Here is a 17,108-nt window from a genome sequence, read left to right as displayed (position 1 = left end):
TGTTGGGTTTGGGGACTGATGTCCAAGCGGACGGGACACTGTACTTCCAGCAGCTTTGGCGGTGGTCCTGATAGTGCTGATCCAGGAGGGGCGGGCCCAAGGTGGGCGGGGCCTTGGGTTGTCCCCCGCCAAGTCACTGTCAGGTTAGAGCTGGTCCAGGAGGGGCGGGGCCCAAGGTGGGCGGGGCCTTGGGTTGTCCCCCGCCAAGTCACTGTCAGGTTAGAGCTGGTCCAGGAGGGGCGGGGCCCAAGGTGGGCGGGGCGCTGGGCCTCCAGCGGCCACGCCACTGTCGCGGGTGCATTCCTGGCTCTCTGGCCCGGGGCGGAGGAGCGCCCTGGCTGAGTCTGCAGTCCCCACTAGGAGCGGGTGTCGGGGCTGGCCGGAGCTGGGAGCGCGGCCGCGGAGGACCCAGGTGAGCTGGGACCCTGTGCCTGGAGAGGGACCACGGAGGCTCGAAGTGAGCCGGGACCCCTTGAGGACCCAGGTTGCGCTCCCAGCCGCCAGGGGGCGAGCGGCGGCGGGGCTCAGGGACTGCCCCCTCCCAGCACTGGGGACCTGGGCGTCCTCTCGGAAGGGGGGTGGAGGGGACGGTAAATCAGTAACCCGCAGCGCACACAGGGCCTTTTGTCCCGCTCCGTCCAAAGAGCACCCTGGCCGCGGAGCTGGTTACTCATTGCCCACCGGGGCGGGGGCGGGCCGGCTGTCTCTGCTGCTCCCCTCTGGACCTGCCTGCTTGCACCTCCCCCCAGGGTGGCCGGGTAGGGGGGGAGGAGGAAAAACGCGCGCTGGTCCCTTGGCCGCGCGCTGGACTGTCTGCGCTCCCCGAGTGGAGATGAGGAAGCTGAGGATCCGATACGTGCCGTCATTTGCCCCGGGTCCCCCAACGCTTTAGTGCGGAAAGCTGAAGGAGAACCCAGGACTGTCTGATGACAGTGTCAGGCCCTTCAGCCCCTGAACAAGGCAGTGGGTCGGTCTGTCTGCCGCCGCGTGTGATCCGACTAAGTGTCCTGAGGTTACAAGATCAGGGCAGCCCGGAATGGGAATAAAATCCTGGGCCTCCCCACTCCTTTCCCAACTAGAGCTGTGGACCCTGAGAGCCGCACTCCCTGCAGAGCAGAGCAGGGTGGAGGGATTTTGTGGAGGAGAGCCATAGAAACTGGGGGTGTGTGCAGGGACAGTAGCATCTGAGTCCGATGAAGAAGAGAAATGGGGACGCAGAGGTGTGTATGTGCAAGAGAGAAGATATGCCCAGTTTTGAAAGTCAGTGGTTTCAGTGCTGAAGAGGCTGAAGGAGCAGACTGTGCAAAGAGGATTGACAAGGGCAAGGAGGGCGGCTTGGGATGCTGGATAAACTGTAGATTGGATCCTACTGGACAAGGGCAGCCATTAAGGGTTTGAAAGCTGAGGGGGTGTGGGGTGGTGACATGGCAAATATTTGTAATTTTTAAAGCCCTGCTGGAGAGTGGAGGCTGGAGAGTCAAGGGAGATGTCTGCAAAGGCCCAAGCTACAGATGACTATGGCCTGCCCTGGGTCCAAGCAACGGTGATGGGATGGACCACAGAAGGATTGAGGAGACAGATGGACTGGAGGTGGAGGAGGGGTGAGGGGGCATGAGATGAGATGATACCCCAGCTTCAGGGGCAACCCAGGGAAGGAGCAGTTTGAAGGGGGAGATAATGGCTTTGGCCAAGACAAACTACGTGCCCCCTGCCTCAGAGCCAGAGCTGGAAGGGGGGCAGCAGCTGATGAGAAGGGTGCAGTTGGCTTCCTGGGCAAGGTAAATTCAGAGACACCAGTGCCTAGTGACTCTTATTCAGCCCCAGGTAATAGCCAGTAGCCCCTGGGACTATACTGGTCACCAAGGATGCAGACATCCTTGGTGGCATATGGAGGAGGATAACCAGATAGGGTGGGTGTGTACATCACACCTGAACTGCACCAGAATCAGAGGTGATTGGCCAAGGGCAGACCCAGAATGACAGTCGTGGGGAGGAAGGGGGGAGGAGAACATTCCAACATCCTGTGCTCCCTGTGTTCCCTACATATGTTCTCTTTTATCCTCAAAGCAGTCCTGTGAGGACAGCACCCAGAGAGGGACTGGAACTTGCAAGTTGGTTAGAGTCAGGATTTGAACTTCACTTTGTTGGACGCAAGAGCCCGTGTTGCCTCAAATAGAGTTGTGAGGGCACAAAAAGCAGAGGTATTCCCAGCATGCATTTCTGGTTCAGCATGAGGAAGAACTGCTTGCCATGGAATGTACTGCCTTGTCAGTAGTGAGCGCCCTGCCACCAGAGGTATTCAAAGCTGGTCACAAAAATGTCAGTAATGCTATAAGAAGTGTGGGTCAGATCAGATAACATCCAGATGCTGAGGTTTGGCCTTGTATTGTATTTCATATATATTTTTTTTGTTCTCCAGCAATAAATTCATTTATTCAGCAAAAAAATAAATGATGTGTGCTGAGAGTGAGCAGAAGATCTGTCTCCGTTCTCTGCTTTCCTCCAAGGAAAGAATCCCCAAACTGCCCTTTCTGTGAACTTGTGCCAAGGTCTCAGCAGGACCGGAGGAGAGCAGGAAGCCCAGCCCTGCCCCCCTGCACAACCTACTGTGAAGAAGCTTTGGGCTCTGGCAACAGCAAAGCTGCTTCCAGTCTCTGCCTTGCTGCTGTGTGGTGGGGGGGTAGGGGGGGGTTTGTACAAGACTTCTAACCACTTCCTGTCTCAGTTTCTTCATCTGCAAAATAGGGGAATAGTACCAACAAAGGTGCATGCATAGCAGGGGTTCTTCTCCCTCCTTTTCAGGAAGGCAGTTGGTGGGAAGCCCAGCCTGGGTCCTTGTGAGCAGCAGGAAGGATATGCAGCTGCTGTTGGCCCTGTTGGGGGTCCTGCTGGAGGTGCCTGGGGCTCCAGCTTTGTCCCTTGAGACCTCTGAGGAAATGGAGCTAGGTATGGCCTTTAAGGTGAGAGAGGATGGCAGGGGTGGGCACGTGGAGGGGACTACTAGCTGAGAAAAGCAGGAGAAGATCCTGGCCCAGTCCCTTGAAGAGGTGACAGCAGGGCAGGGCCCAACCATTTGAGACAAAGTGTCTGGCTCCCAGCAAGCATCCACCTATCTCTGTGTCCACGAGAGAGGACTGACCTTGCAGGGTGAAGGGTCCTGTGCTGGGCTGCAGAACTGGTGGTGAGCCCGTCGGCTGTGTGTGTGTACGTGTGTGTGCGGGTGGGTGTGTGGGTGTGTGTGTGTTCTATGCACTGGGTTTGGGAGGCCCAGACAGCATGTATGGTATATGCACTGTGAGTGTGGTATGCCTGGGAGATGTGGCATGTGCCCTGTATGTGGCATCTATAGCATGTGTTGTATGTGTGTGTGTATGTATGTGTGTGTCAGGCAATGGCATGACCAGTTCAGCATGTGTGCTCTGCACTGCGTGTATGATGTGCACCAGAGGCGTGGTAATTGCCTTACACAGAGCATCTGTAGCATGTGATTATGTGTGTGTAAGTTGAGGAGCAGCAGGTGTCCAGCATGTGTCGAGAGGTGCTTGTGCCCTGCCTGTGCAGCATGTTCCCCATATGCAGGGGGCTCCCTCAGCTGGGGCTGTGGGGCTCACTGACCTCTGCCCTTGGCCCACAGAGCCCTGCCTGGCCCCCAGCCCAGAGCAGCAAGAGCAAGAGCTGACCGTGGCCCTTGGGCAGCCTGTGCGGTTATGCTGTGGGCGGGCTGAGCGTGGTGGCCACTGGTACAAGGAGGGCAGTCGCCTAGCACCTGCTGGCCGGGTACGAGGCTGGAGGGGCCGCTTGGAGATCGCCAGCTTCCTACCGGAGGATGCTGGCTGCTACCTCTGCCTGGCACGAGGCTCCATGCTTGTCCTGCACAATGTTACCTTGGTTGTGGATGGTAAGGGGGTCTAGAAGGGGCTAAAGGGTGCCTGGGGAGAGAGATCCTCCCCATCCTAGACCTCAGACATCTCTTTTTATTCTTGACACAGACTCCTTGACTTCCAGCAATGGTAATAAGGACCCTAAGGCCCACGGGAACCCCTCGAATGGGCACATTTACCCCCAGCAAGGTCAGTATGAGTCCTCAAGGACTCATTTTCCTACTTCCCAGCTGGTCACTGAGAAGAAGAGACCTGTGTGGAAGCAGGTGGTCATCCTGGGAAAACTAAGTTCTCCTTTCCCCTCCTCTCCAGCACCCTACTGGACACACCCTCAGCGCATGGAGAAGAAACTGCATGCAGTGCCTGCTGGGAACACTGTAAAGTTCCGCTGTCCAGCTGCAGGCAACCCCATGCCCACCATCCGCTGGCTCAAGGATGGAAAGGATTTCCACGGGGAGCATCGCATTGGAGGCATTCGGGTGAGTCTCCAGGTTCCAAGACCATCTGTTCCTCCATTTTCACTCCCCTCTTGGTCCCCTCATACCTATAAGTCATTCCTTCTCTAATGAGGAAGGCAGCTGTGGGCCCTAGCAGCACTAAACTGTGGACTTGGACAGCTCTGATTCAAGTACCCAGTCTGCCACCCTGCGGCAAATGACTTAATCTCGCAGCCTTAGCTTTCTGTGGGAAGTGGGAAGGATCAATAACTGGCAGGTATTGAGTTTCAGCAACTAATTCTCATGATAAGACCCTGCAGAGCCTGCTCCAGGCTGTAGTGAGGAAGCTGAAACTGAGAGAGGGCAAAAACTGGCCCAAGGTGGTACAGCCAGGAAGAGCCCCTGCTAAAACTCAAAGACCCAGACCCAGGGCTCAGAAACTTCCTGGAGCCTTCTCCTTCATCTCAGGGTCTCTGGCCTTGGCCTGGCTTCCCCAGGGCCTAGAAAGCTTGAGAAGACCCCTGTGAGTGGGATCTAGCCCCCTCATTCCCTTGACCCCTGGATGGGCACAGGTGAGTGGCCCCTCATGGACACTTCCCCTGTCCCCAGCTGCGCCACCAGCACTGGAGCCTGGTGATGGAAAGTGTGGTGCCCTCGGACCGTGGCACATACACTTGCCTCGTGGAGAACTCTATGGGCAGCATCCGCTACAGCTATCTGCTGGATGTGCTGGGTGAGCGGACGGGCAGGCAAGGCGGTATGGGGGTGGGAGCCCTGACACTGCCCTCGGGTAGGGCCCAGTCTGGCAGGCAACATGGACTTGGTCTTAGATGGCTCAAGCTGCCCTAAGTGTCCTAGTGGGTCAGAGGGAAGCACAGGGGGTAATGTTGGCCTGGAGGAATAGGGTCAGCTGAGAGAAAAAGTGAGGAAGACATCCAGGCAGAGGGCACAGGCTGAATAAAGGTCCTAGGTGTGACAGATACAATGCATTTGTGAAGAGCTGTATGCCTGGAGTGTGGCATGTAAGTGGGGAGCCATGTCGTGGAGGGCTTTAAATGCTAGACCGTGAAGCTGTCCTTGACTGCAAAGGCAATGGGGAGCTATGGTAAGCAGGGGGTGGACAAGATCTGAGCTGCATATCAGGAAGTTCCTTCCCTGGAGCTGGGGGGGAGGCAGGAGGCAGATGACCAGGGTGCTTCTGTGGGTGCCACTGGTCAGGGTTGACCGCCTGGCCCGGCCCCCAGAGCGGTCCCCGCACCGGCCCATCCTGCAGGCGGGGCTCCCAGCCAACACCACAGCTGTGGTAGGCAGCGACGTAGAGCTGCTGTGCAAGGTATACAGCGACGCCCAACCCCACATCCAGTGGCTGAAGCACATCGTCATCAATGGCAGCAGTTTCGGTGCCGACGGCTTCCCCTACGTGCAAGTCCTGAAGGTCTAGCCCCCACCAGCACCTGAAGCCTACTACTCTCCCATGGGGTGTGGGGGGTTGGTCCCCAGCCTCCTTCCTAGCCACAATATCGCCCCAGGCCCTGTGGCAACCCCTGATTATGTCCCCGGTCCCCAGACAGCAGACATCAATAGCTCAGAGGTGGAGGTCCTATACCTTCGGAACGTGTCAGCCGAGGACGCAGGCGAATACACCTGCCTGGCAGGCAACTCCATTGGCCTCTCCTACCAGTCAGCCTGGCTCACGGTGCTGCCAGGTGAGCACTTGAGGGGGCCAGGAGAGGCTGCAGGAACCCTGCTCTGATCCAGCAGTGGGCTGTGTCCTGTGGGGCTTGGGACATAGCATGCGGATTTGTGTGTTTGATCCCTCATTAGCGGTCCTTCTGTGCATGTCCACATATGATTGCCTTGTGAGCCTCTGGGGTATGGGTGTGCAGGACTGGGTATAGCTCCAGCTTGCTTGTCAAATGTCCCCATGTGTGCTGGGAGCTGAGAGGGCCTGAGTTAGAAGATGTGGAGCTGGCCATCTGACCACAGACCTGTCAGTTTTCTGTCTATATATGTGTCTGTCTGTGGACAGAGGAGGACCTCACATGGACAGCACCAGCACCTGAAGCCAGGTACACGGACATCATCCTGTACGTGTCAGGCTCTCTGGCATTGGTTGTCCTCCTGCTGCTGGCCGGGCTATATCGAGGGCAGATACTCATCAGCCGGCACCCTAGGCGGCCCGCCACTGTGCAGAAGCTGTCCCGCTTCCCTCTGGCCCGACAGGTACCTTGCTGTCACCCACGCCTTCCTGTGTCCCCATAGCGAGGCTCTTGGCCTGCCTTCCCAACCCAGCTCAGCTCCAGCAGGCTGACCAAGTCACCCACCTTACAGTTCTCCCTGGAGTCAGGTTCTTCAGCCAAGTCAAGCTCGTCCTTGGTGCGGGGTGTTCGTCTCTCCTCCAGTGGCCCTCCCTTGCTCGCTGGCCTTGTGAGTCTAGACCTACCTCTCGACCCGCTGTGGGAGTTCCCCCGGGACAGGTATGCTGCATGGAGTGAGCATAAGGTTCAGGTTCCAGGCAGGAATGATGTTCATATGGCTGAGGCCTCGGCTTTCTAATTTCCAGGTTGGTGCTTGGGAAGCCCCTGGGTGAGGGCTGCTTCGGGCAGGTGGTGCGTGCAGAGGCCTTCGGCATGGACCCCGCCCGGCCTGACCAAGCCAGCACTGTGGCTGTCAAGATGCTCAAGGGTGAGTGGTGACGCCGGGGGAGGTGCTGTGGCCGTGAGACTAACAGAAGGGGCTCATGGTGCTACCAGTTGAGCACTGGTGGCCAGAAGGGCTGCAAGATGCCACTCTTGGGCCTAGGGCCCAACTCTGCTACCGACCCTGGCCAGCCATTTCTGAGATTGTTTCCTCACATGTCACATGGGGTAAACAATAGTTCCCAGGCTGAGGCTCGTGGAAAGTGCCTGGTACATAAAATCTTAACCACTTGAATGATGAGAACTACAAGGATTTGGGATGACTGGGGTTAGGCACCCCCACGTTAGCCCTGGCCCCACGTCAGCCTGGGTCTCAGATAACCATGTCAGCCTCACAGGCCATACCTTCAGCCTCCCCATCTGGGCCCTCCCCCAAGTCTCTCCCCGTGTCCACCACTCTAGAACAGCCCAAGCACCAGCCCAAAAGTGCCCAGGACACACCTGGGACCTGCCATCGGGGCTTCTCACTGCTATCCCCCACTTCCTCTACAAGAGCAGCCAAAACCATTGTTCTGCTCCCCCACCCCCTCCTCTCTGCACAGCTGGGGCCACCTGGTGCTTTCTGGGAGGCAGGGATTGAGAAATGTGCATTGTGAGGTTTGGCAGGGAGGGTACGTCATTGGCCAAGGGCCACAGGTCAGCCCTGGTCCTCAGCCTTCCCAAGAAGATCTGGAGCTTTTTCTCAGCCTCCCCTAGCTGTACTTCACGGGCAGCTCCCTGAATTCTCAGGCCAAAAGGACACCAGGCCCCAGTCAGACAGGCCTCAGGGCGCCAGCCTGCTTCCCGCCCCCAGGAGCTCTTACCCCATCAAGAACGAATGCCAAACCTCCAGACACAGCGTCTTCCTGTTCAGAGTTCTTCCTCCTCTCCTCTGTTTCCTCGTCCCACTCACAGAGAGGCCTACCTCCTGTAGATCCTTGATCTTGTTTCATCCTTGCAACTGCTGTGAGAGGTAGGGCATGATCCATTGCCCCATTTTATACAAGATGATCCTGAGGTTCAGAGACGTTAGAAGACTTTTTAAAGGCCGCAGAGCCTAGCACGAATTCAGGCCCAGAGCTTCCTGACTCCAGGTCCAGCACTCAATGTCCTATATAGTCAACCCTGCACCTCCCCCACGTATAGTCACCCTGGATGTCACCCTTGCAGACAATGCCTCCGACAAGGACTTGGCAGACCTGGTCTCTGAGATGGAGGTGATGAAGCTGATCGGCCGACATAAGAACATTATCAACCTGTTGGGTGTCTGTACTCAGGAAGGTGGGTTGGAATGGGGCTAAGGACAGGGACAGTGGGGTATGTAGCCACAGCCTCAGCAGCCTCCCTGTCCATTCTCACCTCTACAGGGCCTCTGTATGTGATTGTGGAGTGTGCCGCCAAGGGAAACCTGCGGGAGTTCCTGCGGGCCCGGCGTCCCCCAGGCCCCGACCTCAGCCCTGATGGGCCAAGGAGCAGCGAAGGGCCGCTTTCCTTCCCTGCTCTGGTTTCCTGTGCCTACCAGGTGGCCAGAGGCATGCAGTATCTGGAGTCAAGGAAGGTATGGGCAGTGGGCAGCACTCTGGACCATTCTAACTGCTCCACCTGCGTACTTTCCTGCCACTGGCACTGAATGTCCCCATCTTCTCCCTCTTTCCCCTTTCCATTATCCTGTCTAAATGTTCCCAAGTCCTTCTGTACCCCCCATCCATACACAGTTGACACTGCATGTCCCTATTCCTTCCTCACACAATCCCTAACTCATCGGGCAAGGGAAGAGACCATGCAAGAGAGAGGTGGGGCCCTGAAGTTAGCTTTGGTTTCCCCCTCTCTGCATCTTGACGTCTTCATTCGTAGAATGAGTGGATGATGCCTACCCCCAGGGTTACTGTGAAGTGCAGTGTGCCCAGCATCCAGCCATGTATCCTAATAAACCTAAGTCCCCTGCCCTGCCCCTAGTGCATCCACCGGGACCTGGCTGCCCGAAACGTACTGGTGACAGAGGACAATGTGATGAAGATAGCAGACTTTGGGCTGGCCCGTGGCGTCCACCACATTGACTACTACAAGAAAACCAGCAACGTAAGGGAGGCAGGGCAAAGTTGGAAAGGGGGTAGGGGGCACCAGGACCTATGGGACTTGGCATCAATGCCCCCACGTCTCCCATCCAGGGCCGCCTGCCTGTAAAGTGGATGGCACCTGAGGCCTTGTTTGACCGAGTCTATACACACCAGAGTGACGTGTGAGTCCTGGAGGTTGGGGGTCTGGAGTAGCTGCCAGCAATCATTGTCCTACCCCACAAAAGGGGCGAAGCACTTGCCCAAGGCCACACAACCCTAGGACCTGAGTGGGCCCAGACTCCAATCCCCACCCTCCATGGTGGATCATGCCTGTGAGGCCCCCCATCCCAGCCCCAGGAGTAGGGAGCAAAGCTCTGCCCTGCTGAGCACTGTTCCTGCCTCTAGGTGGTCGTTTGGGATCCTGCTGTGGGAGATCTTCACTCTCGGGGGTTCCCCATACCCCGGCATCCCTGTGGAGGAGCTGTTCTCACTTCTGCGGGAAGGGCATCGGATGGACCGGCCCCCAAACTGTCCCCCAGAGCTGTGAGACCTCACTCCCTTCTCTCCCACTTTACAGTCCTCATCCTCTGCTCTGACCTTGTCCTTAGGACCTGGTCCCCTAACTCACTGTCACCATCTGAGGGGAGATCCTAGCCTAGTTTCTGTGACCCTTCCTCTGAGTAGCCCCACCTAACCCTTACCAAACTCTGCCCCTTTATCATACCCTTGCCATAAGGTCTCCCCCCACATTCAGTCCTGAGACTCTACTGACCCTCCACCCTCTCCACCAGGTATGGGCTGATGCGTGAATGCTGGCACGCAGCACCTTCTCAGAGGCCTACTTTCAAGCAGCTGGTGGAGGCACTGGACAAAGTCCTGCTGGCCGTCTCCGAGGAGGTACTGCTCTCCTCTTGTCCCATGAACTCCCTCTGCCCTCCCCCTGCCCTCCCCCCTCGGCCTCATCTCAGCCGACTACCAGGACTGACCAGCACTGTTCCCCATAGTACCTGGACCTCCGCCTGACCTTTGGACCCTACTCCCCTGCTGGAGGGGATGCCAGCAGCACCTGCTCCTCCAACGACTCTGTCTTCTGCCATGACCCCCTGCCACTGGGGCCCAGCTTCTTCTCCTTCCCTGGAGTGCAGACATGAGCAGGGCCACAAGGTTGTTATAGGCAGGCAGGCCAGCAGCCTTCAGCCTCCTGGTTTAGAGGCAACCTGGCAGTGCTTGACCTTGGCAGCCTCAGGCCCCAACCTTAGGGTAGTGTCCCAGATCTCTAGTTCTGCCTTGGGGAGGTCTGTCCTTGTTCTGGGGGCCCCTCGATGAGGCTTCCAGCTCTGGCCTCAGATTCCCAAACCAGACTTCAACCCCAGTCTTTGGAGTCATGACCCAGGTGTCCTAGTGGCCTGAGTGTTAGGGTTCTGCCTGGCCTCCTGGCCCTTAGCACTTAGTCCAGGGGTTTGGCTGGACCTGGCTATAGAACTGTCCTAAACCTCCCTGCTTCCCTGCACCAAGAGAGGTCTTGGGCCTCCGAACCCCATTTCCCCAGGCCTCCCCTGCCTCTCCTTTGCTGTTTGTCCCAGCATCTTGGTGGCAAGAGCATTGGCCCCTGTGTTCCCAGCTGAGTGGCTGGAAGCCTGCCGAAAACACAGAAGCAAATGGCCTTTTATAAATTATTTTTTGAAATACACCTCTGTGTTCCTGGTGTCTTCCCTGCAGTGGATGGAGGGGAAACAGGGTGGAGGGATCCCCAAGCTGGGAGTCTTGCCTGAGTGACACAGACTGAGGGCTTTGTGCCAGGCCTTGGGTTTGCATCCACTTCCAGCTACCTCAGGGCGAACCCAGGAACCTGTGTGCACCTCTGACTTGGTCTGTCTGTCTTGCCCCATCTTGTGCACGTGATGGTGTGAACGAGTGCTAATGGCAGAGGAGTCCACATGGCACCATCCACTGGATGGAACTCTTATACCCTCTGCACATGCATGTGCATGTGCCTGCCCTGGGACTGTCCCCAAGGGAGCTGGCAGCACCCCTCCCCATCTGCTCAGCATTAACCAAGCTGACCGTTAACACAGCGTGAAAGCCTGAAACACAGCTTCAAGGCTGCTGCCTGCTCCCACGCTCTGCTGCTCAGGCTGGGGGCTTGTGGGGGCTGTGCCTGCCCCGCCTGCCCCACCCTGGCCAGTCTCCCGGGCAGCAGCTGGTTGCCGCCCAGCTAGGCTGCAGCTGTCCCTGCCTGCCTGGTCCTCCCCTGGAGAGACCGTCATGGCCCTGTTCTCAAACACCCTCTGGGGAGGGGGTGAGGAGATCAGTTTCTTAGAGCTCTGAGCCTGGAACCTTCCCGGGGTCCATCCAGGCAGTTACTGCTGTTCTCCAGCCCCTGAACCAGGGTGGAGTTACCTGACCCAGTGCCTGGTGCTCCCTCCTGCCCTGTCCTCCTGGGACAGGACAGACCCTTTGTGGGGGCCACCTGGATTGCCTCATGGCCTCCCAGGGAGTGGCAGCTGAAAATACATACAGGGTCAGAAGGGACAGGATGTAAGAATCTGGGTCTGGGAGCAGCCTGAGACTGAGCAGCAGCTTCTGGCCATGCTTCTCTTCCTGTTCCAAGTCTCTTCGCACTCCCACCAGTGCCTCCTCTGACTCACCATGTCCCAAACTGAACTACTCATCTTCCCACACAAAGCCACCTCCATGAGGACCCCTACCCCTCATCTCAGGGAAAGGCACCAGGACAGAAACCAGGGAGTCATCCCTGACTACTTCCTTTCCGTTGGAACTCTATTCCCTAATGGGATGGAGAGAACTCCAGACTTGGAGCCAGGAGGTTCAAAGCCTGCCACTTCCAGTGTCCCCAGGCCAATGCTATTATTTCTCTGATTGTCACTTTCTTCACCAGTGGGGTACGCCTACTCTGCCTACCTCCCAGGGCTAGGAGTTTACGATGAAATGAGTCTTGGATGAGCACATACTTGGGAAAGGATGCCATGCAGAGTTCACATGGGTTTTGTTGAGCATTGCACTGAGAACTGGTACTTGGGCTTCACAGCAGCCCTGTGTGTCCTCCTCCTAAGTGACCTCCTCCCAGCCCAAGGCCTCCTCCCTCCCCTTCTCTCCCATTTCCCTGCAGGTGGCTTGGGAGGCAGCTTCCACAAGCAGCTCTTGGCTTATGCTCCCCCTGCACTCAAGGACCCCTGCTAGCTTCCAAGAGCATGCAAACTTTCTGAGCCCCACTCCTAAACCTAGTCTTCCACAGGAGGTCACTATGCCTAGCCCAATCAATCACATGACAGGCAGGTCCCTAAGAACTCACCTGGGGGAGGAAAGTGTTGGGAGGCTAGAGTAGTGACAAAGACAGGGAATGATGTATGAGAACTCCCATTTTTCCACTTTTCCATTGTAAGCCCACGGCTGAGCTGGGCTCAGCCACCCACCACTGTCCCTCACTACAGCCTCACCAGACAAACATCAGCCTTCCCAATTTAACGATGGGGAAACTAAGAATGTGATAGGCCTAGGATCACAAGGATGGGAGACTAAGGAAGGAGCTGAGTTGACCCCTGTCCCCCACCTCCCCCAACCTTCCCCAGAGCCCAGGTTCCCAGAAGGTCCTGTGCACATGGGAGACCAGAGTCAGGTCACTCAGAATGACAGAGGCAGATGGTGCCTTGTAGGTCTCGGGGGCCAGGAGGGGTTCCGCTACCCACCCTGTGCCCCCTCCCTGCCAGCCTCCTTGGCAGGCACCTGCTTGCCACATTCCTGACGTCCCAAGTCAGAATGAGACAGATGCTGCTAATTCCCCCATGCAAGCTTTCCATTCCAGCTTCCCTCCCCCGAGCCTCTCAGACCAGCATGGCAGCATCTGGAGCCTGGCCCTCTTAGTCTGCCAGAGTTCTGAATGGCTTCCTACCCAGTGATGCTGGCTTCAGGAGCTTACAGAAAAAGCACAGGGTTATCTCCAGACTCTGCCATTTGTTGGTTGTGTGTGTATTAGTCAGGGCTCTGGTAGGAGCAACAGGTAGATAGTCACACCAATCTGGAAAGTCCAAGCCAAGGAACAGGAGTCTACTGGGAGGGAATCAGCACCTGGGAGGGAAGGTCAGGTTGTCTGGGGGGGGGGGGGGCGGGTCGCTAGGGATGTTACGACTGAAGTTACCCTCTCTGAGCCTGAAGCACAGAAATGATGACACGTCTCAGAGAACTGTTAGAAGCCCTCAGTCAACAATGGCTGTTGTGGGGCGCCTGGGTGGCTCGGTCGGTTAAGCGTCCGACTTCGGCTCAGGTCATGATCTCACAGCTCCTGAGTTCGAGCCCCGCGAAGGGCTCTGTGCTGACAGCTCAAAGCCTGGAGCCTGTTTCAGATTCTGTGTCTCCCTCTCTCTCTGCCCCTCCCCTGTTCATGCTCTGTCTCTCTCTGTCAAAAATAAACATTAAAAAAAAACAAAAGACAATGGCTGTTGTTACTCAGAAATTAGGAGGGAATGGCCCCCAGGGCTGGGTTGCCATGATCTCATTCTCTCCTCATGGCAGCCCTTCCTGGAAGGCATTTTTGTTCCTGCTGCCCAGATGAGGACACTGAGGCTCAGAAGAATGAAGTGACTGGGCCAGGGTTACATGGGGGCAATTGAGAGAGTCAGTGCTTTGGACTAGGTGCTCTGTCCTAGTGCAGAACTCATTCTCACAGCCCCAACTGCCCACTGTTCCAAGGACCAGGTTTTCATGAAGAGACATCTACTAATGAAACGTCCATGCACGCAGGCGGATGGACCTTCATGACACCCAAGCACAGAGCTCTTTGAGCCCCAGCCCTTTGACTTCCATCCCTGTCACCTCACATGGGCTGTGTCTTCTTGGGCCACACTCTTTAGCTAAACCCTTCTTGCCCTGTTGATCTCACTCAAACCTAATTTCTCCAGGAGGCCTCCCTGGTTCTCCTTTCCAGCCTGGGCTCCTCCTCCTGATGAGTCCCGCTATTCAGAGGCTAGAGAAGAGATGCTCTCAATTATCTCCTTCCCCATGGGGCCCCTGGGTGGCACAGTGGGTTAAGTGTCCCACTTCAGCTCAGGTCATGATCTTGCAGTTCGTGAGTTCAAACCCCATGTCGGGCTTTGTGCTGACAGCTCAGAGCCTGGAGCCTGTTTCAGATTCTGTGTCTCCCTCTTTGTCTGAGCCTCCCTCATTCATGTTCTGTGTCTCTCTCTCAAAAAAATGAATAAACATTAAAATAATAATAATAATAATAATCTCCTTCCCCTAAACTGAACACCAGGAAGCAAGCACTGCTTTAACAGTTTTTTTAATCAGTAGTTCTGAAACCTTAACACATATCAGAATCACCTGGAGATTGGGGTGTCTGGGTGGCTCAGTCAGTTAAGCGTCCAACTCTTGATTTCAGCTCAGGTCATGATCTCAGTTGGTAAGGTCAAACCCTGCATTGGGCTCTGACAGAACAGAGCCTGCTTGGATTCTCTCTCTCTCTCTCTCTCTCTCTCTCTCTCTCTCTCCCAAAATAAATAAATAAACATTAAAATAATTAAAAAAATAAACTTAAAAAAAATCACCTGGAGGGCTTGGATTGCTGGGCTCCACCCCTGAATTTTGTATTTGGCAGGTTTGAGGTGAAGTCTGGAAATCTGCATTTCTAATGAGTTCTCAGGGGATGGGCACCACTTTGGAAAGGACAGTTTTATTTTTTATTTTTATTTTTTTAAATTTTTTAACGTTTATTTATTTTTGAGACAGAGAGAGACAGAGCATGAATGGGGGAGGGTCAGAGAGAGAGAGGGAGACACAGAATCTGAAACAGGCTCCAGGCTCTGAGCTGTCAGCACAGAGCCCAACGTGGGGCTCGAACTCACGGACCGTGAGATCATGACCTGAGCTAAAGTCGGATGCTTAACCGACTGAGCCACCCAGGCGCCCCATGGAAAGGACAAAGGACAGTTTTAAAGAGGCATACAGTTTAAACAATTTAAACAAAAACTCCACTGGCATAAAGGATTTTCCCTGAGAAGCAACCCCTTATACCCACTTTCTCTGCTCCCCAGGGGAAACTGTGTCTTCTTGCATGCTCCCCCCTCCTCCTGTTTGTATAGCCCTAGATCCAACTTAGTGGTTACTATCCTTGCCCCTAAAATCCAGGGCCTCGCCTGGCAGAACTAAGGGGCAGTATAGTGCTGAAGGAACATAAAGAGACCCATTCCCAGGTACAGACACACCCAGGTGCACAGCCTAGGCCTGCCACTGCCCACCCCTTCCCACACCCCAGCTCCCTGAGAGTCTCCCCTCCCACTCCTCCACCTGCTGCAGGATTTAGCCTAATCCCTGAGTATGTGCTTAAGGCAGCTGCAGCTCTCTCTGAGGGGAGAGGGCTCCCCTCTGGAGGAAATCTCCTTGTATTCTCTTGCTATGGAAATCTGACCTTTGTCTGCACCTGGGCCTCACGGCTGGGGTCTGTCCCCAAGAAGTGGCTGAGGAGGGGGCGTGAAATTGCCAACAGCTGAACACACCCAGCCTTTCCCCACATCCTCTCCAACCCAGTGGCTGTTCACATTCCATAGCACCAGCTCTTTCCGGGCCCCCCAGTGCCAGGCTCATGTTCTTGTGTGGGTACTTGGGGCGCAGCCTGACATGGCCCTGCTGGTCTTGCCACCTGGCCCTGCGTGGGATGGCTGTGGATTCCTCACAGCTCCTGAACCTCCAAGTCACCTTGTATCCTTCAGAACTCAGCTATCTCCTCCTCCAGAAAGTCCACGCTGAACTCACAGCACAGCCTAGGCATTCCACTGCTTTGCACAACTGGTATGACCCACTGATGTCTCCTTCTGTCCCACTCAGGGCAGGGGCCTCTCAGGCTCCACCTCTGGGAACTCAGGCCCAGTGCAGAGCAGGCCACTCTAAGGCTTGTCAAATAACCGTATGATCTGGTAAGGGTGACAACGTGGTTCCCAGCCAGACAGGTCCTTTTCTCCAACAACTGAAGCCCAGGAGAGGTGGGTTGGCTGGCAGGACTGAGACAATGAGACCAGTATCAGGGGGCACAGCTCTAGAATCTTTAAAAAGGAACAGCTCTTAGATCCTGGGGACCAAGATTATTATTGTTGTTGGGGGACCCAGCACACATGCTTAGGAGAGCTTCACCAACACGGCAGAGCTTCTAACCCTGTGTGTGTGTGGTGGGGGGGAGGGGGGGCCTTCTGAGCAACCCCTGAAGAGAGGTTAAAAATAAATGACGGGTAGCATGGAATTCTCTAGCTCAGCACAGTCCAACAGAACTTTCCATAATGATAGAAATGTTCCAGATCTGTACTGTCCAAGACAGTGGCCACTAACCAAATGTGGCTCCTGCGACTGAGGAACTGATTCATTTAGTTAAACATAAATATAAGGAGCTGTGTATGGACAGGACAGCTCTAGAGCCTTCACAAAGGGGCTGCTCTAAATGCACACATGGGGAGTTCTCTCCAACTTAAACTACTGAGGGGGAAATGGGAGGTACGGTGTGCCTAGGGCATTCATATCCATGTGAAATAAGTGCCTGAGGTTGTAGGGATGCAATGGTTGGGGAACGGTGGGCAAGTGGTCACAAAGGTTGCTTCTGGGGAGGGGAACTAGGCAGCTAAGGTAAGGGAGGGAGGGGACCTTTGTTTCTTTATATTTTTGTACATGGTACGTGCATTACTTGTTTACAAAGATTAAAAATAGAAATTTTTTCTTTAAAAAGTAAAGAAAAATCACCAGAGAAGAAAAGTATTCCCTTTGGGTACATACCAGCTTCCAAGGCTGGCTGGCCCAAACCTCAGGCTGCCCCATTGCCAGATTCAGAACCTGCAGGGTCTAGCACCCTCCTAGACAGCCACACCGTCCTTCTGCCTGCTTTCTACACCAGCTCAGGCTGAAACCAAGGCCTACTAGACGCAGCTGGAACTGATCCCCGCCCACTCCCCAAATCCCTCGCTTACCCCTCCTCCACCTAGTCTCCAGCCCCACTAATTGTCTTTCTCTTTTTGTACCACCCCAAGCTTACATGAACCTCAGGGCCTTTGCACTTATAGG

General features: G+C 55.6%; 1 protein-coding gene across 5 annotated transcripts; it reads left to right on the top strand.

Annotated features, from left to right (window-relative positions):
• Window positions 1-254: 254 nt before the first annotated feature.
• FGFR4 (fibroblast growth factor receptor 4) lies at window positions 255-10,741 on the top strand. 5 transcript variants are annotated; one of them, XM_015072730.3, is made up of 18 exons: window positions 255-412; window positions 2,803-2,946; window positions 3,635-3,898; window positions 3,990-4,070; window positions 4,194-4,360; window positions 4,928-5,051; window positions 5,563-5,753; window positions 5,886-6,024; window positions 6,348-6,541; window positions 6,650-6,795; window positions 6,882-7,003; window positions 8,167-8,277; window positions 8,364-8,554; window positions 8,953-9,075; window positions 9,165-9,235; window positions 9,459-9,596; window positions 9,845-9,950; window positions 10,058-10,741. In XM_015072730.3, the coding sequence occupies exons 2-18, from the start codon at window positions 2,856-2,858 to the stop codon at window positions 10,202-10,204; spliced, it is 2,406 nt and encodes an 801-aa protein (XP_014928216.2). In that variant the 5' UTR covers window positions 255-412; window positions 2,803-2,855; the 3' UTR covers window positions 10,205-10,741. The 5 variants fall into 5 exon arrangements, with proteins under 5 accessions (XP_014928216.2, XP_026891237.1, XP_014928215.2 ...); XM_027035436.2 differs by having other exon boundaries at window positions 260-412; window positions 2,420-2,946; XM_015072729.3 differs by lacking the exon at window positions 255-412 and having other exon boundaries at window positions 425-2,946.
• Window positions 10,742-17,108: the final 6,367 nt, after the last annotated feature.

This window comes from Acinonyx jubatus, chromosome A1 (genome assembly GCF_027475565.1).
Source record: "Acinonyx jubatus isolate Ajub_Pintada_27869175 chromosome A1, VMU_Ajub_asm_v1.0, whole genome shotgun sequence".
Lineage (NCBI taxonomy): Eukaryota > Metazoa > Chordata > Mammalia > Carnivora > Felidae > Acinonyx > Acinonyx jubatus.
The sequence above is the reverse complement of the archived record's forward strand: the minus strand, read 5'-3'. Positions and strand labels throughout refer to the sequence as shown.

Coding starts and splice junctions, on each gene's coding strand:
- FGFR4 (XM_027035436.2), top strand. CDS start 2,769: ATGCATAGCAGGGGTTCTTCTCCCTCCTTTTCAGGAAGGCAGTTGGTG. Junction 3,899..3,989: donor TGTTACCTTGGTTGTGGATG/GTAAGGGGGTCT, acceptor TTCTTGACACAG/ACTCCTTGACTTCCAGCAAT. Junction 4,071..4,193: donor GCACATTTACCCCCAGCAAG/GTCAGTATGAGT, acceptor CCTCCTCTCCAG/CACCCTACTGGACACACCCT.